Source organism: Ambystoma mexicanum, chromosome 1p (genome assembly GCF_040938575.1).
Source record: "Ambystoma mexicanum isolate Mex_15411 chromosome 1p, UKY_AmexF1_1, whole genome shotgun sequence".
Classification (NCBI taxonomy): Eukaryota; Metazoa; Chordata; class Amphibia; order Caudata; family Ambystomatidae; genus Ambystoma; species Ambystoma mexicanum.
The window spans coordinates 336,050,556-336,076,923 of NC_090921.1; the positions used below are offsets into that span (position 1 = coordinate 336,050,556).

General features: G+C 48.8%; 1 protein-coding gene across 7 annotated transcripts in view; it reads right to left on the reverse strand.

Annotated features, from left to right (window-relative positions):
- The window catches only part of LOC138569831 (transducin-like enhancer protein 2), a 1,070,704-nt gene that overhangs the window by 16,057 nt on the left and 1,028,279 nt on the right, over positions 1 to 26,368 (reverse strand). For 6 of the 7 annotated variants that reach the window (XM_069648230.1, XM_069648222.1, XM_069648237.1 and 3 more), the window contains one exon: positions 13,963 to 14,039. The exons of the other annotated variant lie outside the window; for it this stretch is intronic. In XM_069648230.1, the coding sequence (XP_069504331.1) occupies positions 13,963 to 14,039 (77 nt within the window). The remainder of the gene's footprint in view (positions 1 to 13,962; positions 14,040 to 26,368) is intronic. 7 annotated transcript variants of the gene reach the window in all.

Sequence of the window (26,368 nt, forward strand, 5' to 3'; positions counted from 1 at the left end):
CACACTTCTTCTAGCAGTGGGATATCTGTCAGTCGTTTTTCAATTAAAAGCTCTGAGACAACCACCAGTGGTAAGTGCCATGGCTCTATGATGCCAGGAGGTGGCCCCTCTGACTTGGCATCGTTCCAAAGTTTTTCCTCGCTCAGGCAAGGAAGACCAGCACAGAGTACCATCTCTAACAAGAGGTCCAGGTCACACAAAGAGGCATCTTGGAGCAAGAAAAAGGCAGCGTTGATGACACCCTCTTTGTCTATACAGTATGCCTCATCGTCGATCGCGCAAAGCAAGTCCGTTCCTGTGTCTATGGAGAGATTGTCATCTAAGTCGTCCATGTCTTCACCTACGACTTATCCGATGGCTCATAGCAGGCCTTTGACTTCAACAAGTAAGACTGTCGAAGTCCCAGTCGATGCAGAAGCAGAAATCTTCGATCATGACCCCATAGAAGAGTATTTGAACATTTTCAACCACAACCCCGTCGAAGACCTCGATCAAGTCTCTTGCAACTACGATTAAGGCCACACCTGCAGCACTGTCGACTCCTGCACCACGACTCCTTTGTTGGCTCAGCCGTCCGCCTTGGCTGCCTTGCCCAGGCCTGTTCGCCCTTTTCTTCTGGCTCTTGGGATTATCCCAGAAAGATCAGTTTCGTCTGCTGTTCTGCCAGAAGACATCCTACAGCCCAATTCAGATTTAGAAGGGCCAATGGGAATCTGCTCCAATGATGAGATGGAGCTGGAGGAGGTCCCCTCCAGCCCCAGAATGGACATGCCTCGACCTAAGGCAGGTTTATCTCTGGTGGTAGTCCCTCCTGCCATTCCTGCAGCTCCTTCGGCATTTTAGCCACCTTGCAAGCACTGGTGTCGGAGCTGTAACACAAGCTGCCTAATCCTTCCACAACACAACCGGGCCTGAGTGGGTCAGATGTCCCTCCTCGCCCTCCATGAGACCACCGCCCTAATGTTCCTGTGCAAACTCTGATGGACACGGAGTCGGAGGATGATGTTCCTGGTGGCAATGCCTCCACACACACCACACACACAGGAACGGACGAGTTTGATTTTCTTATCCCTGCAGATGACGAACTAGATGTGGTCCCTTTGCAAGATTCTCCACTGGGCGAGATTGGGTCTTTCATGCCCTAAAGTCCAGGGCGACAAAGATGTTCGGTTTAGCCTCTGAAGAGCAAAGGAAAGAGAGCTTGCTTTACCAGCAGAAAGAACACCGACAATCGATTGTGGCCATACCCGCACTGGAAGATATCTGGTAAAACTGGATATTAACCTTGACCAAAACTTCCTCTGCACCTCCCAAGAAGGAGAGGTTTTGCAAAAAATATAGAGTACTGGACACTGCACCTAAATATCTTGGGACGCACCCTAGCCCGGACTTTGTAGAGTTGGCAGCAACCTGCAAACACTCAGCCAAACCCTCCTCCGGCTGCTCGGTTCCCCCAACAAGGAAGGAAAACATCTGGATGCATTTGGAAAAAGTGTCATCTCAAAAGTGGCAATGCCCATCAAGGCAGCCAATGCAATGGCCAGCCTGTCTAGGTACGACCGGGAGCTCTGGTTCAAGATGGGGCCTATTCTTGTATTCCTGCCAGATGATAAGGAGGCCTTCACCCGTCTTCATGAAGGATAGGCTGTCTTTGATCATACAGTCTCTGTGGACATTGCATACACCGGGTCCCGACAGCTGGGGAATGGTGATGTCCTTCGCAGGAAAGGGTCACTCAAGGCTACCAGCTTCTGGCCAGAGGTCCAGGCAAATGTGGCGAATGTGCTGTTTAATGGGGTTGACTTCTTCGGAAAGAAGGTGGACAAGACCTTGCAGACCATCAAGGCTGACACGGAGCCGGCCCATTTGCTAGGCACAGTGCAGCAGCGTTGCTCCAGAAAATCTAGTTTCTCCAGGATGATGAATGACTATTGGCTTTCCTACCAGTCACCATCGTACAGGAACCCTTACTACTCTGAATGGACGCATACAAGAGTAAGTCACAATCTTGCAGAGGCAACCAATGCTGACATGGCTCCTCACACACCAGGAGTCAGCCAGCTAAGCAGACATGACCTGCCTCGGATCTAGCCCCCCCCACTTTCACTCCCTGGTAGGAGGAAGGCTTTTGCAGTTCATACGCAAGTGGCAAGACTTTACCACTGAAGAATGGGTGTTCTGCCTCATCTAGCAGGGCCACACGTTGGAGTTTGTCAAATGGCCACCCACCATTCCTCTGATGCAAAAGGTGGAGAAACATATGCACCTGCTACTGCAGGAGGTTCAGTCACTTCGGTCAAAGACAGCCATCGAGAAAATACCACCCAACCAACGTGGACAAGACGTGTCCCATCCTAGATCTTGGAGTCCTCAACAAATACCTAAAGGCCAAGACTTTCAGAATGTTCAACCTTCAACAGGTCTTGTCCCAGCTGCACGAAGGGGATGTTCTAGCATCCCTGTAATTAGAGGATGCTTATTTCCAAATCCCTATCGATCAAAAACACTGCCTGGACCTGCGCTTCATGGTGGCAGGTTGGCACTATCAGTTCAAGGCCCTGCCATTCAGACTCCAGTCGGCCGAGGGTTTTCACCAAAAGCCTGGAGCCCCATTTCAACCTTCTGTAACTGTGTGCCGTGTATTGAGCATTCAAGTCCTCCGTTACACTTTTCAGCAGACATGTGTTTCAGATCTTATTTATTTATTTATTACATTTATATAGCGCGCAGGCAGCCCAGGGGCATTGTGGCGCTGTTACCTGTAAGGGAAAGTTACAGGTACAGGTACAGGTTGTGCCATGGGTTACAGTAAGGCAGGATCCTGTGTTAAGCGATCAGGAGTATCATACACCATAATACATCATACACCATAGTACATCATACATGTTAGTCTTGGGAGTTTAAACATGTGTGGGTTGGTTAGGTGAACAAGGTAGTTTTCATGGCTTTGCGGAAAGCAATTAATGAGGGTTCAGCTCGCAGAGAGGTGGGAAGGGTGTTCCAGTGTAAAGCAGCAAGGTAGGGGAAGCTGGCGCCACCTGCTCTAGCTCTTTTCACCCTGGGTACGGAGAGCATATTGGCATAGGGTGTCCTGGTGGGTCTTGTGGAGGCAGCAGGGTGGATTCTCTGGGATAGGTACGCTGGGGCTGAGAGGTGGATGCATTTGTGGGTGATGCTTAATGCTTTGAATAAGATCCTTTCCTTTATGGGGAGCCAGTGGGACGCCTTTCTGACAGCAGTGATGTGCTCTCTCTTGGCAATGCCTTGAGCAGCACACAGGGCACTGTTCTGGATTACTTGCAGCTTCTCGAGGTTTTTGTTAGAGGTCCCTAGGAAGAGAACATTACAGTAGTCTAGCCGGGAACCAGTGATGGCTCTGGCTATGTTGGTGCAAGTGTCTTTTGACAGAAAAGGCCTGATTGCGTTGAGGAGTTTGTTTTGCATGGTAAGCCGCAGAAGAGGCGATTGCGTTTACTTGTCTGGTCATGGACAACTTGGAGTCTAGATAGACCCTTAGTGTCTTTACCGTGTCAAGTACTGGAATTCTGATTGAGTCAATGGTAAAGTGGCTAAACTGGACGTCAAGTTTCTTGAGGGTGTCAGAGCAACCTACGAGTAGGAGCTCAGTTTTGTCGGAGTTAAGGCAAGGCCGTTGATGGCAATCCACATTTGGATTGTGTTATATATGTTGTTGAGAGTTGTGCAGTCAGTGTCATAGTCACCTGTTAATGTGAGAAAGATCTGAGTGTCGTCAGCGTAGTTAGTGTAAGAGATGCCCATGGCGTCGAGGATAAGGAAGAGGGGGCGGGTAAAGATGCTGTATAGGGTAAGGGAAAGGCAGGAGCCTTGGGGCACACCACATAGCATGATGGTGGGTGACGCAGTGGCTAGGCCAGAGAAGACCTGCATGGTCCTACCTTGGAGGAAGGAGGTGATCCATGTGGTAGCTTCTTGGGAGAAGTTGGCTGTGGAGGTGAGGTGAGGTGATGGCAAAGGATGTCGTGATCTACAAGATCGAAAGCTGCAGAGAGCTGGTTTTTGAGGTCGAGTAGGGCGGTCTCTGTCCCGTGCCTAGGCCGAAAGCCGGATTGTCTCAGTCCTAGGAGGTTATGCTCTTCGAGGAAGTGTTGGACCTGCAGGTGGGCTGCCTTGTCTAGAATCTTGAGGAGGAATGGGACTGTGGTGATGGGGCGGTAGTTGTTAAGGGAGGTGGGTTCAAGTGTAGGTTTTTTTATGAGAGGTCAGACCCATGCTTCCTTGAGGCATGAGGGGACTTTCCTGGTGGTGAAGGAGGCATTGACGAAGGCTGTTAGGAAAGGGGCAAGGGTGTCTGCGCAGTCTCTGACGATGGAGGTGGGGCAGGGGTCTCCTTTGCAATTGGAGGGTTTGATGTTTTTCATGATGTTGATCATGTCTTTCTCCTGAATGGTTTTGAATGAGAAGGTAGGGGGGGCCTCTGTGGCTGAGGAAAGGGGGGGGTTGGGGAGAGGTGGGAAGGGTGGGCAGCGCTAGTTTGGTGTTCAGAATTTTGGCTTGGAGAGAGCTGATCTTGTTTCGCATGGCTGTTTGTATGTCATCACACCATGCTTTATCTTTGGTGAAATTTTGAGGGGTGGGTGTAGGGTTCTCAAGTTCCCTGAATATGGCAAACATTTCCTTGGTGTTTGATTTGGCCTCGGATATTCTATCTTCAAATGATTTGGCTTTGGCTTTGATGATGGCTTTCTTATATTAATTTGCGAGGGATTTGAAGTTAAGTTTGTCTTTATCATCACGGGATGATTGCCATCGGGCTAGTGCTGCTCTTTTGTCTGTGCGCAATTTGAGAAGGTCTTGGGTGAACCAAGCATTGGTGTGGCTAGTAGGTTTTGTTTTACGCGGTTTAAGTGGGGCGATAGCATTGATTGCTGCCGTGATAGCAGAATAGTAGTTCTTGGTAAGGGTTTCTGGGTCGTTGGAGAAGGGGGGTCTAAAGGCAGGTCCCTGTAGGAAGGGTAAGAGTCTTTCTCTGATCAGTTGGCGGGCACTTCTTGTGAGGGCTGGTGGTAAGGGTTGGGGGGAGGGGAATGGGGTGGAGGTGGGGATGTTGAAGGGGATGGTGTGGTGGTCGGACCACGGAGTGGGGGTATTACCTGTGACTGTGAGGGGGCAGTCGTGATGGGCTATCCAGTCTAATGATCTGCCTAGGGCATGAGTGGTGTCTGTGATGGTGTTGGCGAATGCTAGAGTGGCTAAAGCTGCGTCAAGTGATTTGGCAGCAGGGACTTTGGTGTCGTTTAGGCCTAGGTTGATGTCACCGAGGAGAATGGCTTTGGATGACTTTTTTAGGTTGTCAGCCAGGAGGTGGGTGAGGGAGGCCTGAAAGTCTTCCAAGGGGCCTGGTGGCCGATAGATGAGGTGAAGGGTGATGGTGCAGTGGTGTGAGATAGTGAGTTTCAATTGAAGGTAGTCGCTGTTATTGCTGATAGTTTTGTCTATCTTTCTGATGGTGATCGAGTCTTTGGCTATGAGGGCGACACCGCCTCCTGTGGTCAGGCGATCTTGTCTCGTGATGGCATAGCCTTGTGGGAGAGCGTGGGATAGAGCGGGGCCTGAGGCTTCATGTAGCCGGGTCTCAGTTACCATTAGAAGATCTAGATCTAGGGTGGTGATGAGGTCGTGGATGTCTAGGGCGTGAGCATTGATGGATCGGGCGTTGATGAGGGCATATTTGAGGTGGGGTTCGGGGGTGGCATTGGTGGTAGTGGATAGCATGGCTGTGGTGGAGGAATTGCACATTGCAGTAGTCACATTCAAAGTAGTGGGGCACATTTTCTAGGGTCCTAGACACAGGTAAAGTAGCATTTACATCAGTGGATATCATGATTGAGGTAGAAGAATTGCACATTGCGGTATTCACATTCAAACTAGTGGGGGGCACCTTTTCTAGGGTCCTAGACACAGGTAAAGTAGCATTTACATCAGTGGATAGCATGATTGAGGTAGAAGAATTGCACATTGCGGTATTCACATTCAAAGTAGTGGGGGGCACATTTTCTAGGGTCCTAGACATAGGTAAAGTAGCATTTACATCAGTGGATAGCATGATTGAGGTAGAAGAATTGCACATTGCGGTATTCACATTCAAAGTAGTGGAGGGCGCATTGTCGATAGTCTTTGCCATTGTTGCAGTAGCGTTGTGGTCAGGGCCGTGCATACTGTGTGGGCTCAGGATCCTAGTGTGGCGCAGCCTATGGGATTTATGAATAGCTGAGGGTGGAACGTTAGGGCTAATGGATGGCTTCAGGGATCTGGTTTGCAGGCGTGTGTTGCGAACGTCTGTGGGCATGGGTTTTGAGAGCAGTGCACATGTGAGGGTGCGGGCACGCAGACGCTGAAGTCTGGAGGCGAGTGTTTTGAGCAGCTCAGGAGTGTGGGCCTCATTACCTTGTGAATCGGGCAAGGTTCCACAGCGAACGGCAAAAAGGAGTGCAGGCCTTGTCCTCTGGCCTTCTCCTCGTGGCTTTGCCTGGCGGTTTCCTCCCTCTCCCTTTAAGGTGGGGGAGGAGGAGCCGGCAGGGCTGATGAGCGAATGGAGGAGCGGGCTGCTGGCGGGAAGGAAAGCGGATTCGGCGCCAAGTTCAAAAGATACTTTTGGAATGCATCGAGTCACGGCGGTGATCGGGCCTTCCATGTGGAGGGGCTCTGATGTATGCGCAAGGCGCGCTGCGGCTGGGGCACCAAAGCGGATGCGGAATGTGGAGATCAGCTGGTCCAGCTGCTCCGATGGTGGCACTCGCAGCGGAGCTGCAAAGAGGAGTGCAGGCCTTGTCCTCTGGCCTTCTCCTCGTGGCTTCGCCTGGAGGTTTCCTCCCTCTCCCTTTAAGGCAGGGGAGGAGGAGCCGGCAGGGCTGATGAGCGAATGGGGGAGCGGGCTGCTGGCGGGAAGGGAAGCGGATTCGGCGCCAAGTTCAAAAGAGGCTTTTGGACTGCATCGAGTCACGGCGGTGATCGGGCCTTCCATGTGGAGGGGCTCTGGTGTGTGTGCGCAAGGCGCGCTGCGGCTGGGGCACCAAAGCGAATGCGGAATGTGGAGATCAGCTGGTCCAGCTGCTCCGATGGTGGCACTCGCAGCGGAGCTGCAAAGAGGAGTGTAGGCCTTGTCCTCTGGCCTTCTCGTCGCGGCATCGCCTGGCGGTTTCCTCCCTCTCCCTTTAAGGCGGGGGAAGAGGAGCCGGCAGGGCTGATGAGCGAATGGGGCAGCGGGCTGCTGGCAGGAAGGGAAGCGGATTCGGCGCCAAGTTCAAAAGATGCTTTTGGACTGCATCGAGTCATGGCGGTGATCGGGCCTTCCATGTGGAGGGGCTCTGGTGTGTGCGCAAGGCGTGCTGTGGCACCAAAGCGGATGCGGAATGTGGAGATCAGCTGGTCCAGCTGCTCCGATGATGGCACTCGCAGCGGAGCTGCAAAGAGGAGTGCAGGCCTTGTCCTCTGGCCTTCTCCTCGCGGCTTCGCCTGGCGGTTTCCTCCCTCTCCCTTCATCAACAATACCACCACAATGTTTCATATACACAAGCAGGGAGGCACCATATCTGTCTGTCTGTGGAGGGACAGACTCTGTGTCACTGGGCACTTAAGCAGCAGATGTTCCTTATTCCTTTCCACATCCCAGGTGTTCAGAACATGATGAAGGTGGATTCCTCAGCAGGGGACTCTGCTCCTGTCACAAACTGGAGCTCAAGAGGTTTCAACACGACCAGAGTTTCCATGGTTGAGGCACTGCAGAAGTTGACCTTTCGGCTACCCCACACAACAAGAGGTGCATGGTCTTTGCTAGCAGGCTCCCTCATCCAGAAAGTCTGGTAGATGCCTTCACATTCCCCTGGGAGGGCAAGTTCCTGTACGCCTTCCCCCCGATACCCCTGGTTGTGCGAGTTGGCATACAACATCAATGAAACCTGATCTTAGTGGCCCTTGCCAGTTCTGGTACTGTGACCTTCTCGACCTGTCCTCATCTCCCTCGATGGCGCTTTCTCCTCTGCATGATATGCGTTCCAGGAGCGAGGGTGCAGTCCACCATCATGACCCAGTCTCTCTCAACCTGACAGCCTGGCTACTATGCTCTTAGAGTTCGGCTCTATCCCACTGCCCCAGGACTGCAGTGACATTCCAATGCGAGCACGTGCCTCGTTCCACGCTCGCCTGCTATAAGAGTAAATTGACATGTCTTTCCAATTGGCATAGACCATGGAGTCTTGACTGGTTTACCATTCAGCCGAAGGACGTATTACCATATCTGCTGTCGCTGGGACAAGCTGCCTGGTGCACTCCTCTATCAAGGTGCACCTTAAAGCAGTTTCCTGATACACTTGGTCCTCTTCCATCCCTTCTCTATGGTCTAACCGTCTGGTGAAAGAATTCCTTATCACCATGTTTAATGTACCTTAAATCAAATCTGCGCCTAGATGTGGCATGCCGCTTGGTTCCCTCGGGATATGCGTGTTAAAATTCAAAAATCAAATCAAATCAAGGGCCGATTTCGTTCTTTTCCGCCATCCAGGTGCCCTGCACTAACCTGGGAGCTGAATGTCGTCCTGGTGCGACTCATGAGACCTTAGTTTGAACTGATGCATCAAGTTAAGCTCAAGTTTCTCTCGTGGAAGGCTGCCTTCCTGGTCGCAATGACATCATCTTGGGTAGTAGGCAAGATATAGGCATCTTACTGCAAAGCCCCCTACCTGACTTTCCACAAGTCTAAAGTGGTATTACGCACTAACCCATCTTTTGTGGTCAAGGTCCCTTTGACATTCCATCTCAATGAGCCAGTAGTGTTACCTGTCTTCGTCGTCTCTCCTGCACAACATTCGCTGCATTCCTTGGACGTAGTGCATGCTTTAAAATACTATGTCACAAGCACTAAGTCATTCAGAAAGACCTCTCAGCTCATTGTGATATTTGTTCCCTCAGGTATGGTCAAGGCACTATCCAAGTCTTCATTTGCCAGGTGGATTTCATCCTGCATCTTTCTGTCATCAGCAGGCTGACAGGCCACTCCATGGCAGACCCATTGCTCTTTTGACAAGAGCTGTGGCCGCCACAATGGTGTTCCCCTCTGGGGTTCCCCTGTTGGACATCTGCGGAGCCAGGACCTGGCGGTCCATACACACTTTTACAATACTTTGTTGCGTCGACAGGGATTCTGCGTCAGAGTCCAGAATCGTCCAAGTGGTTATAAATGTCCTGTTTGCGTAAGGTCAGTGTCTCCTGTGGTGTTTCTACAAGGGGCTTGCCTCCCCATTATTGTTATGTGGTACTGCTTTGCAATCTATTCATATAGCATGTGAATCTATGAAAGATCCAATGCTGGGGAAGGAAAGCCCTTTCCATTGGCTGTGGACAGTATGATCCAAAACGATGATAATAGAGCAATAAAGTGACGAAAGTTTTCAGTTTAAAAATGTAACTGCTCTATGTTCCCAAAGATTCCCAGCCTGATGGGGAATATTCACAATATGTAAATCTATGAAAGTACAGCCTTTCCCCTGTCATGAGGATCTGCATAAAGCCTGCCACCAAATGCAACTCTTGGTATGACTCTGACTTAGCCGCTTTGAAAGGAAAGTGTGGAGCGGAAGTGGCAGACATCTAGCTCATCCCCTGACAAGCTGGCTGCTGCCTACTCCAAAGGCAATACTTTGTCTCTGTCTGCTCCAAGAAAAGATCTCATGTCCAAACTTGCATCTCTGGAACCACAAACGACACGGCTGAACTCTTTAAAATCTGCAAGGAACTCGCCAATCCTACTGCAGTCTCCTCTTCTCCTCCTCCCTCCCAGGCCTTATGCTCCGCATTGGCCTCGCACATTTCCCCCAAAACTCTTGACATATTGTCCTCTCTGTCATCTGCTCCCTCTTCCCACCTCCCTTCTTCTTACAACTCTACGGTATCCCCTCACCCCCCATACTCTCCTCCCTCACTCCCATTGCACCAGATGAGATCTCTAGAGTTGTGCGCTCTGAGTCTTCTCTAAACAGGTGCTACCATGCTCCTCCAGAACCATCAAGGGTAACATCGACACCCTCGCGCCTTCCTTGGCTGACCTCTGCAACCACTCTTTTGCCACAGGCTCTTTCTCTCAACCCCTCAAGCACTCCTTTGTGCACCCTCTCCTAAACAAGCTGTCTGCTGCCCTCTCTTCCCTGGCTAACTATTGTAGAGGAGGAGCCAAGTACCCCCACCACAACCATCTTGTCAACATTGCCTATATGTTGGGTACCAGAATCTGAGACACATGCAGTTCCAGTGAAAATACCAATACCAAGGATAATCTTGGAAGCAAGGTTCCCACTGATGAAGCCCTACCTGCATACAAGACAGTATGATGGCCACTTGAATGAAATTGTGGAAGAAGCAGAACCAATGAGTGAAGGAGCAGATTGGTGACGACACAAATGAAGCTGAATCAACATATATGGAAGAGATGCAGAGTCAAGAGAATGAAAACATTCTATAAGGCATCAAGAAAGTATCAAAGATAAGTGACATCTTGGGCTCAAGATTAGAAACCTATGCTACAGAAACGATTAAGACATTAAGCCATTTTATATGTGTAAATACACAAAAGAAACGCAAGCAGATGAAGTATTCTTCAGTCTGGCTACATAGTGTATAGATTTTGGCAAGCGCCAACGTATAAATATAGGAATCAAGTAAAGTATGGATGTTTTCCGCAACGTGTTATAGCAGAGCTTGACTTAAAAGAGCAGAGGCCTCTTTTTCCAGTATGTCGCAGCTGAAAAAGCAATTGAATTACTGAAGCAGTTCTCAGCAAGGTGAGTTTGGATGAAGACCAGGAAGCCCAGGTCTTATCAGACGTGGATGAGCAGAAAGTAGTTGCAAATTGTGTAACAGAACAAAACTCCTGTTCAGAGGGCACGGACAAAACAAGGAAGACGTCAGAGGTCTATTAAAGAATAGTATTGTGAATGGATGAAGTTGGACGAACACGGCGGTCACACCTACGTATGAGGGCAGAGCGTACCTTCACTCCCCTGTATTCTCCAGAGCAAAGGAACATTTCCAAGGCCAAGTTCAAAACCTTAATTGACAGCAGCCCACCGAGGTGATGATGGATGATATGCTGAATTGGTGGGAAGCTATGGTTATGACCAGCCCACCAGCATGTGGAAGTCTAGCCTGCATGCTGCTAAACATGGGTGGAAAGGTACTGTCGAATGCAATAGTGCTAACCAATTGTAGGGGGCCGAATGATTGAGAGCCCTATGGTTGTAGATCCAATGGGACGTTGTGTATTTAGTGACGTTCATAGTGACCAGTTTTAGGGTGAGGCTTAGTTTCCCACCTGACCTTAGAAATCCAATCACATCGCTGTACCCCATAGAAAGTATATGTAGATGTTCCCTTTAAGCCAATCTCACCTGCGATTAGATTTTAGAAGTTTGCCAAGTAGGATGACGTTAATAAATACATAGGCTCACGTCATTCGTGACGTGTTTTTACTATATAATGTTTGTTTTTTCTAAAGTAAATTGAGAGATTGCTGTGCGACGTCTGATGATGTCCTGTGTAACTCCCTGTTTTAGATAATTGATATTAAAACAGTTACCCTTTTTGCCAACTACCTGAGTCGTTTCGATCATTGATGCTTAAGTAAATTCTGCATCCCCATTCATCTCACTGTATTGCTTCCTTGTCTTAAAGGGCTGAAGCAAATCATTCAGTTCACTATCGACCTATCTCTATCACCCCTTTCTTGGGCAAACGCATGGAGAAGCTGGCCATCCCCCAACTGTCCCTCCACACTGAAATGGCGGGCTGCCTCCATGGACACCAGCCCAGTTTCAGGGCAACCAGAGGCACTGAAACTGTTCTCCTGAATACCCGAGAGGACCTACACTCTAATCTGGACCCTAACACTCCTGTTCTGATCCTCCTTGATCTCTCCTGTGTTTTTGACACAGTCAACCACTCCATCCTCATAAACATGCTCTGTGATACCCTAGGCATTACGGATAGGGCACTGGCGTGGCTTACCTCTTTCCTCTTTAACAGACCCACCCAAGCTCAAATAAGTCCTTATATCTCCTCCACCTCACCCTCTACCTGTGGCGTCCCTTAGGGCTCTACCCGATCGTCATGGCTCTTCAACATTTACCTGGCACCTTTGGTCCACCTGATCTCTACCTACTCTCCTCACTTCCAGTGTTACGCAGGCGATACACAACTCTCTTTCCGGCTGCCTTCCCCGACCTCCTCCCCTTCCTGCCTTATACCTGACTGGTATTCAGGCATGGTGCTCTGCCAATGATCTCTGCCTCAATGCCAGCAAGACTGAGCTCCTCCTCATAGGGAGACCTGCTCCCAGCTTCCCCCTCACTCTCTGGCCAGACTCCTTGGGTTCCCTCCCCTCACCCACCTGTGAGGCAAAAAACCTCAGGATCATCTTTGACTCCTCTCTCTCCTTCTCTCCACACATCTCGGCCTTGCTAAGAAGTCCAATTTTCACCTTCATCTCCTCAGGTGCATTCTATCTTTCCTCACCTTCCCCCAGAACCTCAATGTCTCCAAAGCCCTAGTTCTCTTTAGGCATGACTACTGCAACCGCCTCTTCCTCACCCTTCTTCTTTCCTCCCTTTGCCCCTCCAACTGATCACGAATCGCAATGCAAGACTTATCCTTGGCCTCAAGCCCAGGGACCACATCTCTCCAGCCCTAAATTCTCTACACTGGCTCCCGGTGACTGCAAGGATCAGATTCAAAACCCTTTGCATCAACCACAAGTATGTCTGGGGCCTGGGACCTCTCGATATTCAGCTTTCCCTCCCTAAATACCTCCCAGACAAAATCCTTCAGTCTTCTGTCTCCAACTCTCTGCAGGTCAAACGTTTCTCTAAGCAGAGAATGGGAGGTAGATCCCGCTCCTCGGCTGGTACCTCCCTCTGGTACAGCCTCCCTCTCCACATCAGACTTGAGTCAGATCTTCTTAAGTTCCGGAAACTTCTCTAGACCCTCCTTTTCTCCTCTTCCTTCGCTCTCCCACTCCCATGCTAAGCTCTCCACCTGCCGCTGCAACCGGGGCCTTCGCCCTACAGAGTCATACAGGGACCAGACCACCCCCTATCAGTCCTTTCTCAGCATCCTTCACCAGCACTTGCCCTCTGGAATCCTGTCCCTGGACTGTCCCAACATAGTGCTCCTGTCCACTGCACTTTTCCTCCCCTGAACCCCCTGTTTCCTCCGGAACTAGCTTCCCTGGCCTGAATAGTACATGCCCGACTACCCCCCTGTGGGGTCCTCCCACTATTGCACTTCTCCTTATCCTTCATGACCCCCTTGCAATTATCTCCCTGTCGAGCACTTGCACGGTAGGATTGTCACAAGGCCAATATAATAGTTTCTTTGTTCTTGTTGCTGTTTTCTTATGATATCCCATGCCAAAATACCAATTTTGGAAAATAGGAGTTAAGGTAAGTAACTAGGTCCTTATCTGTAACTCCTTTTCTCCAGTATTGGTATCTTTCATAGATTCACATGCGACCCTGCCACCTTACCCGCTTGGCTCTTCTTGTCTCATATGGCTGAAGATGGCCTCCAGGGGTGGCGCTAAGGGAGCCCTTCAATTGTCTGTGGGACGTATCACCCAGCAATGACTACAATAGAGCACTAAAAGTGACTGAAGTTTTCAGTTTAAAATTAACTGCTCTGTGTTACCGAATATTCCCAGCCTGACGACGGGGAATATTCATACAGCATGTGAGTATATGAAAGACACCAATGCTGGATAACAGGAGTTACAGGTAAGTAACTTATTCTGTGGTACTCCTAAAAGTATTTCTACCAAGTTTTTTTTCTGAGAGTTCACTGTCGGCAGAGGGGATTACATGTTCTGGAACATACTTAAAGTAAATTTAAAAGAATGCTCCTAATATGATGTTTGTGATCAATTATGTAGCGCATTCTTACCTGGAATATGCTGGCGCCATAAGGTGTCCGCCAGGCATTTAGCAAGTTGTCCTTTCCGGTACTGACAAACCATTTACCTATAGTGAGGAATATATTCAATGAAAAGGAAATAAAGACATACGTAATACTGCTAGCATGCACAACAATCTTACAATCTGTTCCCTTGTCACACAGCCTGTGCCTGTGATGGGGTGCACATCCAACTAGTCTCCATTCCCCAAGGAAAATTGAACTTGCACTCTTCTGTGACACAATCGTTTGTTTTTGTTTTCAAGATTTCCCTTTTTCAAGGAAAACTGGGGTGTCATATTTATATCAACACATAAAGACATTTCAAGTCCTGATGAAGGCTCTCCTTGATCTTCAGCAAGAATGCCCCAGGATAGACGTTGCTTGCATTTGGGGCCAAAACAGTGCGTCAGCCTGTAGTCTGATCAGACATTGCTCCTTTTCACTTTAACAATCAGACAACCGATCCAAAGCATCAGCAGGCTAACAGGCCAGATGATTGCCCAAGCGGGCTGACATCCAAATCAAGACCCCCAGGACAAGCACTGAAAGCTGACCATCCACACAGAGCACCAACTGGCAATGATAATCCACATACTAACCTTGATAAAGACCCTGAGAGGTTGATACACGTGCCGGCTGACCACTTATATTTACAGAAAGAAAATGCATGCAACCCACTGCAAACAAGAATGTGAAGAGTCATTCTTTTAAGGTATCCGGGTCCAACTACGCTCATTGCTCCTTTTCGGAATCTGTACATTATTTCGAATATAAAAAAAAAAATACCAATAGGAGATTTATTCAAAAATCGGCTGTATGAAAATTACTACAGCTGAAAATTTCGAATAAATCCCCCATTCGGTGTCATTTTTGTGAAGAAGCGCCGCGGGGTCTGCAGGGGTGACCCCTGCATCCTTGTTCACTATAATGCCATCAGGGGTGGCAGGGGTGTCCCCCGCTCCCTATTCAATAAGGATCATTTTTTAAAAAGTGGACCCTGCGGTGCCGGCTCCCATTCACGTAAGGTACGGGAACCGGCGTCGCAGAGGGATGCAGGACACGGCGGCACACAAGAAGGTGGTACGCTAAGAGTTAAGTAAGGGGGAGTGGGGTAGTGGGTTGGCAGAAATCTTCGGGGGAGTGAAAACCGCAATTACTTTTTGTTTTCTTTTCACTCCTGAACATTTCGAATTCTGTAATATCTCGGTAATCCCTCCTTTCCGAGTCTGTTCCTTTAAGGTCTAAACTCCTTCACAACTCACCAGACCCCTGTACTGTGTAATCAATCGCCATGAAAATTGTTACATATTACATCTTTGTATATACCCATTACATGAGGTGCAGAAAATGTGATCCATATGTCATTATAGTTTGCTCGACTGTTACTTTTTGTGGTATCTAATAATTGCATTCACACATATTTGGTGTACTAACCCCTCAGTGTGAACACTGTTTTCTCGCCCTGAATGTTGAAACTATTGTGTACTCCTCTCGCTGCCCCGTCCCGCGCCCCTTCAGCTACAAACCCAAAGACCCCCACACATTGGCATGAGCCCATCTCTCACACAGAGGGAGGCCCCACCTCAACCCAGCTGCACCCCCCAAACAGACACCCTCCCTCCCTCCCTCACACACACACACACACACACACACATCCCCAACCTGTTCCACACTCTTGCCACAACCTTCCCAGAAAAATCCCAGAGGCACTGTAATAGCTTACGCCCGACCCCTGTCCTGTCTAGCGCTACTTCCACCTCCCTTGCTTGCAAGCAATACCCACCTACCTACCACCATCTCCATCACACCGACCACCTGAAATTGGCCACTATGGCAACTCCCTTCCCTTTGTTGAGCGTGGTGCATCGTGCCCTTTCCTGTAGCGTTGCCTCTCTCCCCTTTCCCACGGACCCCTCCACCCTCTCGCACACTCCCTCAGCACCCAAGCACACACAACACAAAGGTAGGTGGCAATCCTCGCCCCCAACAGCACATGCCTCACCTGCACTATGCCTCTTGATCCACTTCTCCTCCCCCCACTACCACATCCCCTCTACCAGCCCTCTCTGACACCCCTCCTTATAAACAACATCCCCAGTTCTCTCCCCCTCATTCCCAGCCCCTGTGCACCATCCCATAATAACACCTGGCCAGACACCTCTGTACTACCACGCCTCGACCCTCTGACCCATTTGCTGCCTCCTGAACCGCCCATACCATGCCACATCTGAGTCGAAAACCTGCCCCCGCCTGTTCTCTCTTTCCAGTGCCTAGCAACCCACGGTCCTCGAAGCACCCACTACAGTACTCCCCCTTGACCACCTCTGTATGTCCTTTTTCACTGCCCTTCCCAATCGACTGTCTCCCGGCCACCATCGCCAACCCTCCGATGACCCTGACCATCCCCGCCGGTCATCCCTGACACCCAGGTAAACACCATCCCCTCTACCTCTGACAAAAGTCACCTGCCTCCTCTTCAATGCCTGCTCCTTAGGCAAGAACAAACACAGCATGTTTGATCTAACCATCGAGAATTCTGATCTCACCTTCATCACCGAAACCTGGTTCTCGGATGACCTCAATCCTACCACCCACAAAGTATTCCCATATGACTACTCACTCATCACCCACAACAGACCTTCTAGAGGAGGTGGATTAGCCATCCTGCTCAATCCTCACATCCCTATCACCCTCACTGAAACACAACCCAGCACACCTAACTACAAATCCCTCCTAGTCAAACTCTCTCTCTTGCCTACTCTCTCACACAGCTTCCTACTGGTCTAGAGGCCCTCAGGCTACATCAGACACTTTAACAACAGCCCATGCGACTCACTAGCAGCCATTCTAGTTAACCACCTGGCACTCACCCTACTGGGAGACCTTGACATCTAGTTCGATCTCCCCAACAGCTCCATGACTCTACCACTGGTCGACAGCCTAGAGGCACTCAACCTCACCCAGCATATCAGAGGACAAACACATACTGCTGGCCAAACCCTCGATGCAATTTTCAGCTCTTCGACCACAACCCCACATCCACCCTCAACCCCTCATCTGGACTGATCACTCTACCATACCTGTATCCATCCTCACAATACCGCCCCCCCCAAACCAGCCTCTACCCCTACATCTCAACTCAAGTGCTGGAACAAGGTCCAGGTACTACCGGACCTGGACGAGGTGCTGCTAAGTGCCCTCCCTTCACTCCCAACTACAGCTGGAAGCTTACCCATAGAGCTCTTTGGCTCCTGGCTAAACAACTCCCTCATTCCCCTGACCCCCCTAGGTCCACTCCCACCCAGAAACGACCAACTCCCAAATAGTTCACCACCCTCCTGAAGACTATAAAACCCATAACAGCTTCCTTGAGCGCAAATGGAGAGCATACAGAATGCTGCAAATCAGTATTCGCCCACCACCACAAAAACTACAAATCAGAGATCCGAATGGCCAAAAAGGCATATTATAATAAAAGGATCATGATCTGCCGTAGCAGCAGCAAAGAGCTCCACAGGATCACACTGAATTCCTAAACCCGCCCTGGACCGCAACCCTTGACTTACGCCTCACAGATGCTCTGTAACTCCCTGTCTGAACACTTCCACAAAACAGCCCTAGACAGGACAGCCACCCTCAATGCAAAAATCTCCCTCTTGTGCATCTGCTCTACACCTGCTCTACCTGACCCAACCCCCCAAACTCCTGAGATGGCTTTCTTTTGCTCTTTCAACCCTATGTCGAGCGAGGAGTCCACGAAACTACTATCCGTCAGCCGACCCTCATGCTCACCCCTTCAACCTTGTCCCGCCTCTCTCCTCAAAGAAATCTTCACCTCCACCTGTGCAGGAGGATTGCCGAGGTCGAATCCCAATGACCCAGATGCCTTCAAAACTGTGCATGTCAAACTTTAAATAAGCACCCCTCCACCCTCGCCTACCAATCAACTATAGGCCAATCGCCAACACCAGATTCCTGTCAAAACTCATCGACCGCACTGCTTACTTACAGCTCAGTGGTTTCGTAGAAACTAACTTCTCGTAGACCCCACGCAATCAGGTTTCCGCCCGCACCACAGCCCTGACCTAGCATCATGTCTCTCATACATTGATCGCTGGATGGCGACTAACCATCTCCTTCTGAACCCAGGTAAAACGGAGATCATGGTATGCAGAAAATCAGCTCTATTCCCGCAACCGACTCCCTGGCCACCCTCACTTGGACTCCCCCCCCAACCCTCGCGGCGACCAACACTGTCAAAAAACATGGAAGCACAATGGACTCGCTACATCAGCAATAGATGCAAAGTCTGTCACTTCCACCTTAGGCTCCCTTACCTTACCTACCCAAACAGACTGCCTGCAAGTATGTCCATTGTCATGTCCAGACATGACTATGCAAACTCCACCTACCTGGGTGCACCAGCCTACCAGTTAAACAGACTCCATAGAGTACAAACCTCGGCAAACAGTCACACCACTGGCTCCCGGTGGCTGCAAGGATCAAGATCAAGACCCTTTCCATTGTCCACAAGGCTTTCTGGGGCTAGGGCCCGCACTACATCCAATGCTCTCTTCCAAAATACCTTCCTTCTCGTGCCCTTTGCTCAGCTACCTCCAACTCTCTAGGGTTAAACGCTTCTCCAGGCGTAGAGTGGGGGTAGGTCTTTCTCCTCTGCAGGTGCCTCCCTCTGGAATGGCCTTCCTGCTTCTCTCACACTTCTCCTCTTCGGCTCTGCTTTCTCTCTCTCTTCCTCCCCTGCTGACCTACCTGCCTGCTTAACCGACTGCTTTCTTGGCTACCCTCAGAGTTTCACTGGTAGCAGGGTCTTTCTTGATCAGTCACCCTTGGACTGCCTCTGGGTTTACCATGCACTTAGGAGCTGTAACTGTAACCCTACAGTTCCTTGTTCTCCTTGCACTACCAAGAGCTGTGCTGCCCTGGCTGCACTTGATCAGAGTATTATTGCCCTGTTCCCCCCCTCTCCCTTGCACCCCCTCCCTTTCCCCTTGCAGTTCTCGCACAATCTGAATGACACAAGGCCTAGTCAGATTGTTTGTCTTGTCTTCCCTCTGTCTTCCCTTCCTAGTCTTGTCACACCTAGAAACACTTGTGTACAAACGTGTTATAAATGACTTATCAATATCATTGGGACAAAAGGACCACATCGCTCTGCACCCTACATTGGCTCCCAATTGGACGCAGGGCCACCTTCAGATTCCTATATATTACTCAACGATCGGTGCACAAAGCAGGACCCAAATTCCTACAAGAGAAGATTACACCTTACCACCCGACTCGCACCCTTGGGTCTAGCATTGCCCTCCTCCTAGTGGTCCCCACCTGCAATTAGGCCAGGATCGGATGGTCCGCCTACTGAACCCTGGCACCCAACTCTGTGGAACTTACTGCCTCATGGCATCAAACACAGAGGAGAATACGTGGCCTTCTGGAAGGCACTCAAACCTAGGCTCTGTGCCTAATAACACACAAGGCAATGCAGTGAACCACCTGACCTACCGACACCTGGCGTGGTCCTTGCTGATTACGGACCCTGCCCTAGACCATCAGGCCTGATGATATCTAACTCCACCACCTAGAGCCGTTGCCCAGACTTGAAACCCGAATTGTAGCACCAGCCATATGCCTGACAGAATTTATTCATTACCTGGTCTGCAAGAATTCCGTAGGCTCTGAGGCCTAAAGCCATCTATCGCCATTAATCAGGGGCGATTGTGCTAGACTCTTAACCCAAGCACCAATAACACTCATGAGCTTGATCGAGGCTATGCAATTATGCACTACTTCATCAGTTCCAGAAGGCACGTGCATGCTAATTCTACCCACCTGGAAATCGAAGAGCAGAACTAGAAACAGGGGGAGGCGTCTAGTAGTTAAGATGCTAATCACATCAGTGAATGTATATACCAGAACTACTCACCGGTACTCTATGTAGCAGAACCAGCAACCCTAGCACAAATAGCACTTATGAACGTGATCACTGTCCTGCAAATATGCACTACGCAATCAACCCAGGAAATGCCCTTGCTTGCTAATCCTACACATCCGGAATTCCCGGTGGGGAATCCTATAGCAAGGAGCATTCTAGCACTTATTTTTTGCTAATCTCAAGCATCTGGGAATGTCCTAGTAGAACTACTTATCAGGAATTCTATTTAGCAGAATGACCGACCGAGGACGTCGGTAGCACCTATACAGTAATAACATGAGTTTTGGGACAGTTCTGCCCGTCACCAACCCTCAGTCTTCATTAAAACAATCGGAACCCATCAAGAAACAAGGAAATATCACGCCCTCGACAGGCACCGGTAGCTGAAAAGGAACAAAGTCCCCCTGGAAAACACACAGACACTCAAACACACCACTATGCTAACTCTAGCCTCTGCACACAAACAATAGAATGCAGCTACATCCCTTGAATAATTCGGCCTAGCTGCGTGCACACACACACCTCGACGTTCACATCAACAATCTTTAGAGCACAGCTATACCCCTTGAAATCGGCCTAGCTGCACATATAACGTCACTCTCTTCCTGTCCTTGCCTGGGCTGATCCTCACCTCCAGGGATCCGGCGGTCCTTCTCCTGCTCATCCTCATGCTCCGGAGAGCAGACACAATTGCAGGGTAAGCCCTGTAATCAGCTGGCAGATTGAGCATTGTAGTGCGATTTTATTGAGAAAAAATATATATATATATATATTTAAAATTTGGATTTGTGTCCCGGCTGACTGCACCTCGGTGCAATTAACATCTGGTTTGTACCCATCTTGTGGGTTTCTGCCTTTGTGCCTGCAAAATCCCTTGGGAAACACTGTTTTTTGGGGCCTTTCCAAGATGGCCTCATTCTCCTCATGCTTGTGATTTTTTCCTGCCTTGCCTGAATCCCACCCACATTGGTTGCCCAGTCCTTGATTGCCCAATCAGAGCAACCGGGAGGCGGGAGCCTGCCCCTGTTCCAAGGGCCACTTCTAAGGCCCCTGTCAGCTTCCCTGTCCGCTGACATGCCGCTACATGAGACTTCTACCACAATCCAACCCTCCCTGAGGTTGCTATCACTGGACTACCGGACTACCATGACTCTTGTACCTCACTCAGCATGGGTTAGTTACCTCCCCATGACTGCCCTGTACCCTCATCTCTACCTGTACTATCAGCTCTCCCTCTTATGTACTAAATTAAGTTGTTTCAGTACTCGCCTCTACCATCTTACTCCCACTTCATTTCATAACAACATGGCCTACATGTAACTTGAAAATCAAACTTGGGTGTATTTTGCATTTAACTTGAAAGTCAAACTTGGGTGTATTCTGCATTTAACTTTGCCCATTGATTGTAACCTGCTAGCCCAGTGACTGTTCTATGCCGCTGTACTTGCATACTCCTTCCTCTGCCTCCTCTCTCTTACCACCCATGGTGCTCTCTCTTTCTCCCATCTATTCCAACTGCTTCTCTGTCAACTATTTTTCCCTTCTCACTAAGTCTGGAAAGAAGAAGTTTAAAAAGGATATCTTGGCCTCTAACCCTAGTCTCCCTATCGCTTATACCTATTCCAGAACCTGTTCCAGGCAGACCCTCACCGACAACCTCTTTGTCATTCCTTCACCGGATCTATGGACCCCGCAAATTATCTCTGTGCTCTGTCCTGTCTCCTCCTCTCCCATTAACGGTGGCACTCGCTGGGAATTCCTCATGGATTCCTTCGACTCCTCCAGAGTCATCCTTAATGTCTATCTTGATGGCACTGTCATGGTCCAAGGTCCTCAGGCCAAAATCCTCCTCTCCGATAGGTGTTTCCCTCGCCTCATCAACCTCCTTTCATCTCTGGATGTCCTTTCCTCTCATGCCTTGGCTACCATGGCCACTCCACCCTCCTCCTCTGCCACACTTCAGGCTACCTCCACTCCTCTGCAGGGCTTACCTCTGATTCGTACCCCTCCCCGGAAGGTCTTTAAGGCTGGCAACCTTCTGCATCTTGTCACTCTCAACACTCACTCTGCTGTCAAACACTCCTCTGACATCTACCACCTCCTCGAATAAGTTGACCTTGATGTCCTCGGTCTTACTGAGACATGGTTCATGGCCGGCTCTGTCACAAGCTTTGGCACTTTCCTCCCCGATGGCTACAAGATCCTCTCCGCACCCAGATCCACCCAGCCCAGAGGTGGTGTAGCCCTCATCTTTCCTGAGTGGATTCATGCCACTACCATTCCTATGCAGATCGATAGCTCCTTCAAATGCCTTGTCTGCAGGCTGTCTATCTCTCCCAGCCACTCTCTTACTGTTGCTACTCTCTATCAGCCCCCTAGTCAAATCACCCCTTTTCTCTCCGACTGGGATGACCTCTCCTCCTCCATCCTGGCCTCAACCACTCAACTCCTCTTCCTTGGTGACCTTAACATCCACCTTGACTCTCCCTGTACCTCTTCTTTGCTCTTTCACGACCTATGTGATTCCCTCCCTCCCTCTATCCTACCTTCTGGCCCGACTCCTTCTGCAGGTCACACACTTGAAGTCTTGATCTCCTCTGGCCTCCCTCTCTCTATCCCTCTGACTACTCCACTCTCCTGGAGTGACCACTACCTCCTCTCCTCTCATCTCGCACTCTCTTCCCCTCCAAGCCGAGCCTACCCCAACAATGCCACCTACCTTCTCGGACATCCGTCCCGTGAAGCGCGTGTCAGTTGAGGCTTTCGCTGCCACCTTCTCTCCCCCCCTCCTCCTCTGGCTGACTCACATTCAGACACAACCCTGTCCCTTCTCTACTTTTCTATTTCTGATACTCTTGATGCTCTTGCCCTGTCATGAGGATCCGTTTCAAGTCCAAAGCCAAGTGCAATTCCTGGTATGACTCCGACCTAGCTACACTTGCTCATCCTCTGACAAAATGGCCTGTCGCCTGCTCCAAAGGCAATACCGACTCTCTGTCCGCACCAAGAAGAGAGTCCACATTCAAGCCCGTTTCTCAGCGGCCTCTAACAGCTCGGCAGAACTCTTTAAAATCTGCAAGAAGCTGGCCAACCCTGCTGCAGTCTCTAACCCTCCTGTTGCCTCCCAGGCTCTTTGTGATGCCCTTGTGTTGTATTTCATGATCTGTATGCTGTTGTATTGTTATCTGGTGCCCTGCCTACATGAGCGTGTGATAGAATGTTTGGATTTGAAACTCTGTGGGGATTCGAGAGGGCGGTGGTTGAGAGAAACTGGGCAGTGTAGGGAGAGCTGAAGTGCAGGGCGCCGGGTCACTGATTCATGGAAATAAACCTCAAGTTATTTACCTTCGACACAAATTGTACATCCATTACTTCATTTGGCGACGAGGATTGACCTGGCATCGCATGAACCCACGGAGAGAGAGAGCGGCTGCTCTGAGCGAACACATTCCGTTCGCTTGTGCTGTTTACTTTCATCAGTGTTTGAAGTTTAAGGAATTGGATGTTGGTGCTTCCGTACGGGTTTAATGTTTTGTTTATTGGAGGCTGAGGCATTTTGGAAAGGATAATTGCGACATACGTATGAGCGCTGTGCTCACCAGGGCTGAAAGCAACTTGATTTACTCAAATGCGCTAAAGAACCCTGTGAAGTGTCACGTGCTCACGTGATATGGACCTTTCAACGCTGCAACCAGGAAGTCAGGCGAGGATGAGAGAGGTTTCTTCATCCTCATCTCAGTGAAAAAGAAAAAAAAAATGTTTTCCCTCTTGCTATTCGCATGTTTGACAGAACAAAATTAACTCATTATACATTGTTTTATGGAAGGAAGATACAGGAAGTTGTGGATGAAGATAGAATAGAAATTGGACTTTAATCCTGATCTTGAGAAATATTGGGTAGCAGGTACAAAGTTAGCAGTGCAAGGCATAAGCATTCAACCGCCTGCAAGTTTCCTCCCAACACCTGGACAGCCTGAATTGGTTTGGTCTGAATGGGAAAAGTTCTGGTTGAACTATATTCAGTGGAACAAGAAGAACTTACCTCTCATTAATTAGAAGCTATTATTACTCCATGCATTGGGCTTGGAGGGTCAAAGGAAGTTCAGAGAGCTACCAGAATTATTAGGTGATGAAGCTGGGGATGCTGATGAGCACGAGAAAGCCATAAGAAAGTTGGAAAGATACTATGCTCCAGAGACTAATGTAGCTATAAATAGATATAATTTTTATACAAGAATACAGAAGGAGCACGAGAATATAGAAGAATATGTTTCAGCATTGAGACTATTGGCACGCACGTGTGATTTTGAAAATGGAATCACTCTTGATGAACTAATTAGAGACCAGATTATTCAAGACAGATTGTGGATGGCAGGAAACCCGTCCCTACCAGAGATTATCGCTATTGCGAAAAGGATAGAACACAGTCAATTGTGTTCCAAAGAAATGAAGAGCAAAAACCAGGAGCCTACTCATAACATGATGCAACATAATGCTAAAGGCGGACAAGAAGCGGAAGAGCAAAGTTTAGTCAGCACTCTACGTGCCAAGGATTGAGTCGATGTTACCTCCAACAAAAGTAATAGAGCAAAAGGATTTGAGAACAAAGGTGGTTCTTCGAGAGGAAGGATCTGGGTGAAGAATGAACCCAGAGTTCAGAATTTCCAGACAAGAGATGGCGATAGATGCTACAATTGTGGTAGACTAGGCCATTACTCTTATGCCAGAAATTGCCCAGCGATAGGGCAGAAGTGTGGAAATTGTGGGGTGAAGGGTCATTATGCTGTCACATGTAGATGGAAATAAAGAGTCTCAACAATTCAAGATGAGGAGGAAGAATTGGATGAAGAGAGGGTATGTGTGATCCATGAACCATAAGGAGGAGAATTCAAGTGCCCAAGTTGTGAAGTAATTTTGGACAATTGGAAACTCAAGGTGAAGGTTGATAGTTGTTCTCCATGGACAATTATTACCAAGAAGACCTTGAAGAAATTGTTGGCAAGTGGTCTTAGAAGTAATTTGAAGGCATCTGACATAAAGAACCCAGGCGGATTCGAAGGGTCGAAGATTCAGATTATAGGTTGGTTCTCATGCATCATTCAATTTAAGGACAGGCGTGCTCAGGTGAAGGTTTATGTGGCAGAAAAAGGAGCAAACATAATAGGTTGGATGGATCAGGCTGGTCTGAGAATCAGATTGGATCCATGTGAAAAAGAACACATCCTGATTGTAAACATTAGCCAAGAGCAAAGTGAAGAAGAGACGACAAATAGTAGTGAAGTCCAAGCGAATTTGGGTTTGTTAAAAGATTTTGCCCACAGGATTCGTCTCAAGAGGGGAGCATCACCAGTGAAGCACACGAAATCCAGACCCATTCCATTTGCAAATGCTGACAAAGTTGAACAGGAACTAGTAGGTTAGAATCAGAAGGGATTATTGAGAATTTGAATCATCAAAATGGGTGAGCCCCATTGTTGTTGCATTGAATGAAAAAAAATGGTAAACCAAGAATTTGTGTGGATTTAAGAGATGTCAACAAGAACATCACAACAGATACTTTTCCTCTCCCGATAATATCTGAAATGTTAAATCGCATTGGGAACGCAGATTTATTTTCCACTTTAGATCTTTCAAGTGCATATCATCAGATATCACTTAGGGAGGACTGTAGAGAAATCACAGCGTTTATTACGCCATATGGGCTGTATAGGTACAGACGCATGCCTTTCGGTTTGGCATCCGCGGCGGCGGTATTTCAAAGAGTTATGACGCATGTTCTTAAGGGTTTGAGTGGGACACTGTTGTACAAAGATAATATTATTATTGTTTTCGGCAAGGGTTCTGAGGAGCATGATAAAAGGTTAAAGGAAGTGTTAACAAGGTTGGAGGATGTTGGGTTGAAAATAGAACAAAGTAAATGTAAGTTTGGAGTGGAAGAAGTTGAGTATTTGGGACACACTGTAAATGGTAAGGGTTACAAACCTAAGTGGGATGCCATGAAAGCGACTCACCTAACCCAATAATATGGATAAACTCGGATCATTTCTTGGGTTATGTGAGTATTATAACAGATTTGTAAGGAATTTTGCCAGTGTAACAGAACCATTGAGAAGACTGATGAAAAAGGATGCCAAGTAGGAATGGAGTGATGAATATAACGAAGCGGTAAATTGCATAAACGGAGAGATATGTAACGCTGTAGAATTAGGATTTGTGTTTGGAAGGCTGACCAGAGTCACGGTGGATGCCAGTGGGAATGGGTTAGGGGCAGTTTTATCCCAGATAAATGAGGATGGAAATGAAAGGATAATTAGTTATGCTTCCAGAGCGATATCGGACACCGAAAGTAGGTATTCGTAATCGAAAAAGAGTTATTAGCTTGTGCCTGGGCAGTTAACTACTTTAGGAAATATCTTTGGGGAAGCAGGTTTATTATACAAACCG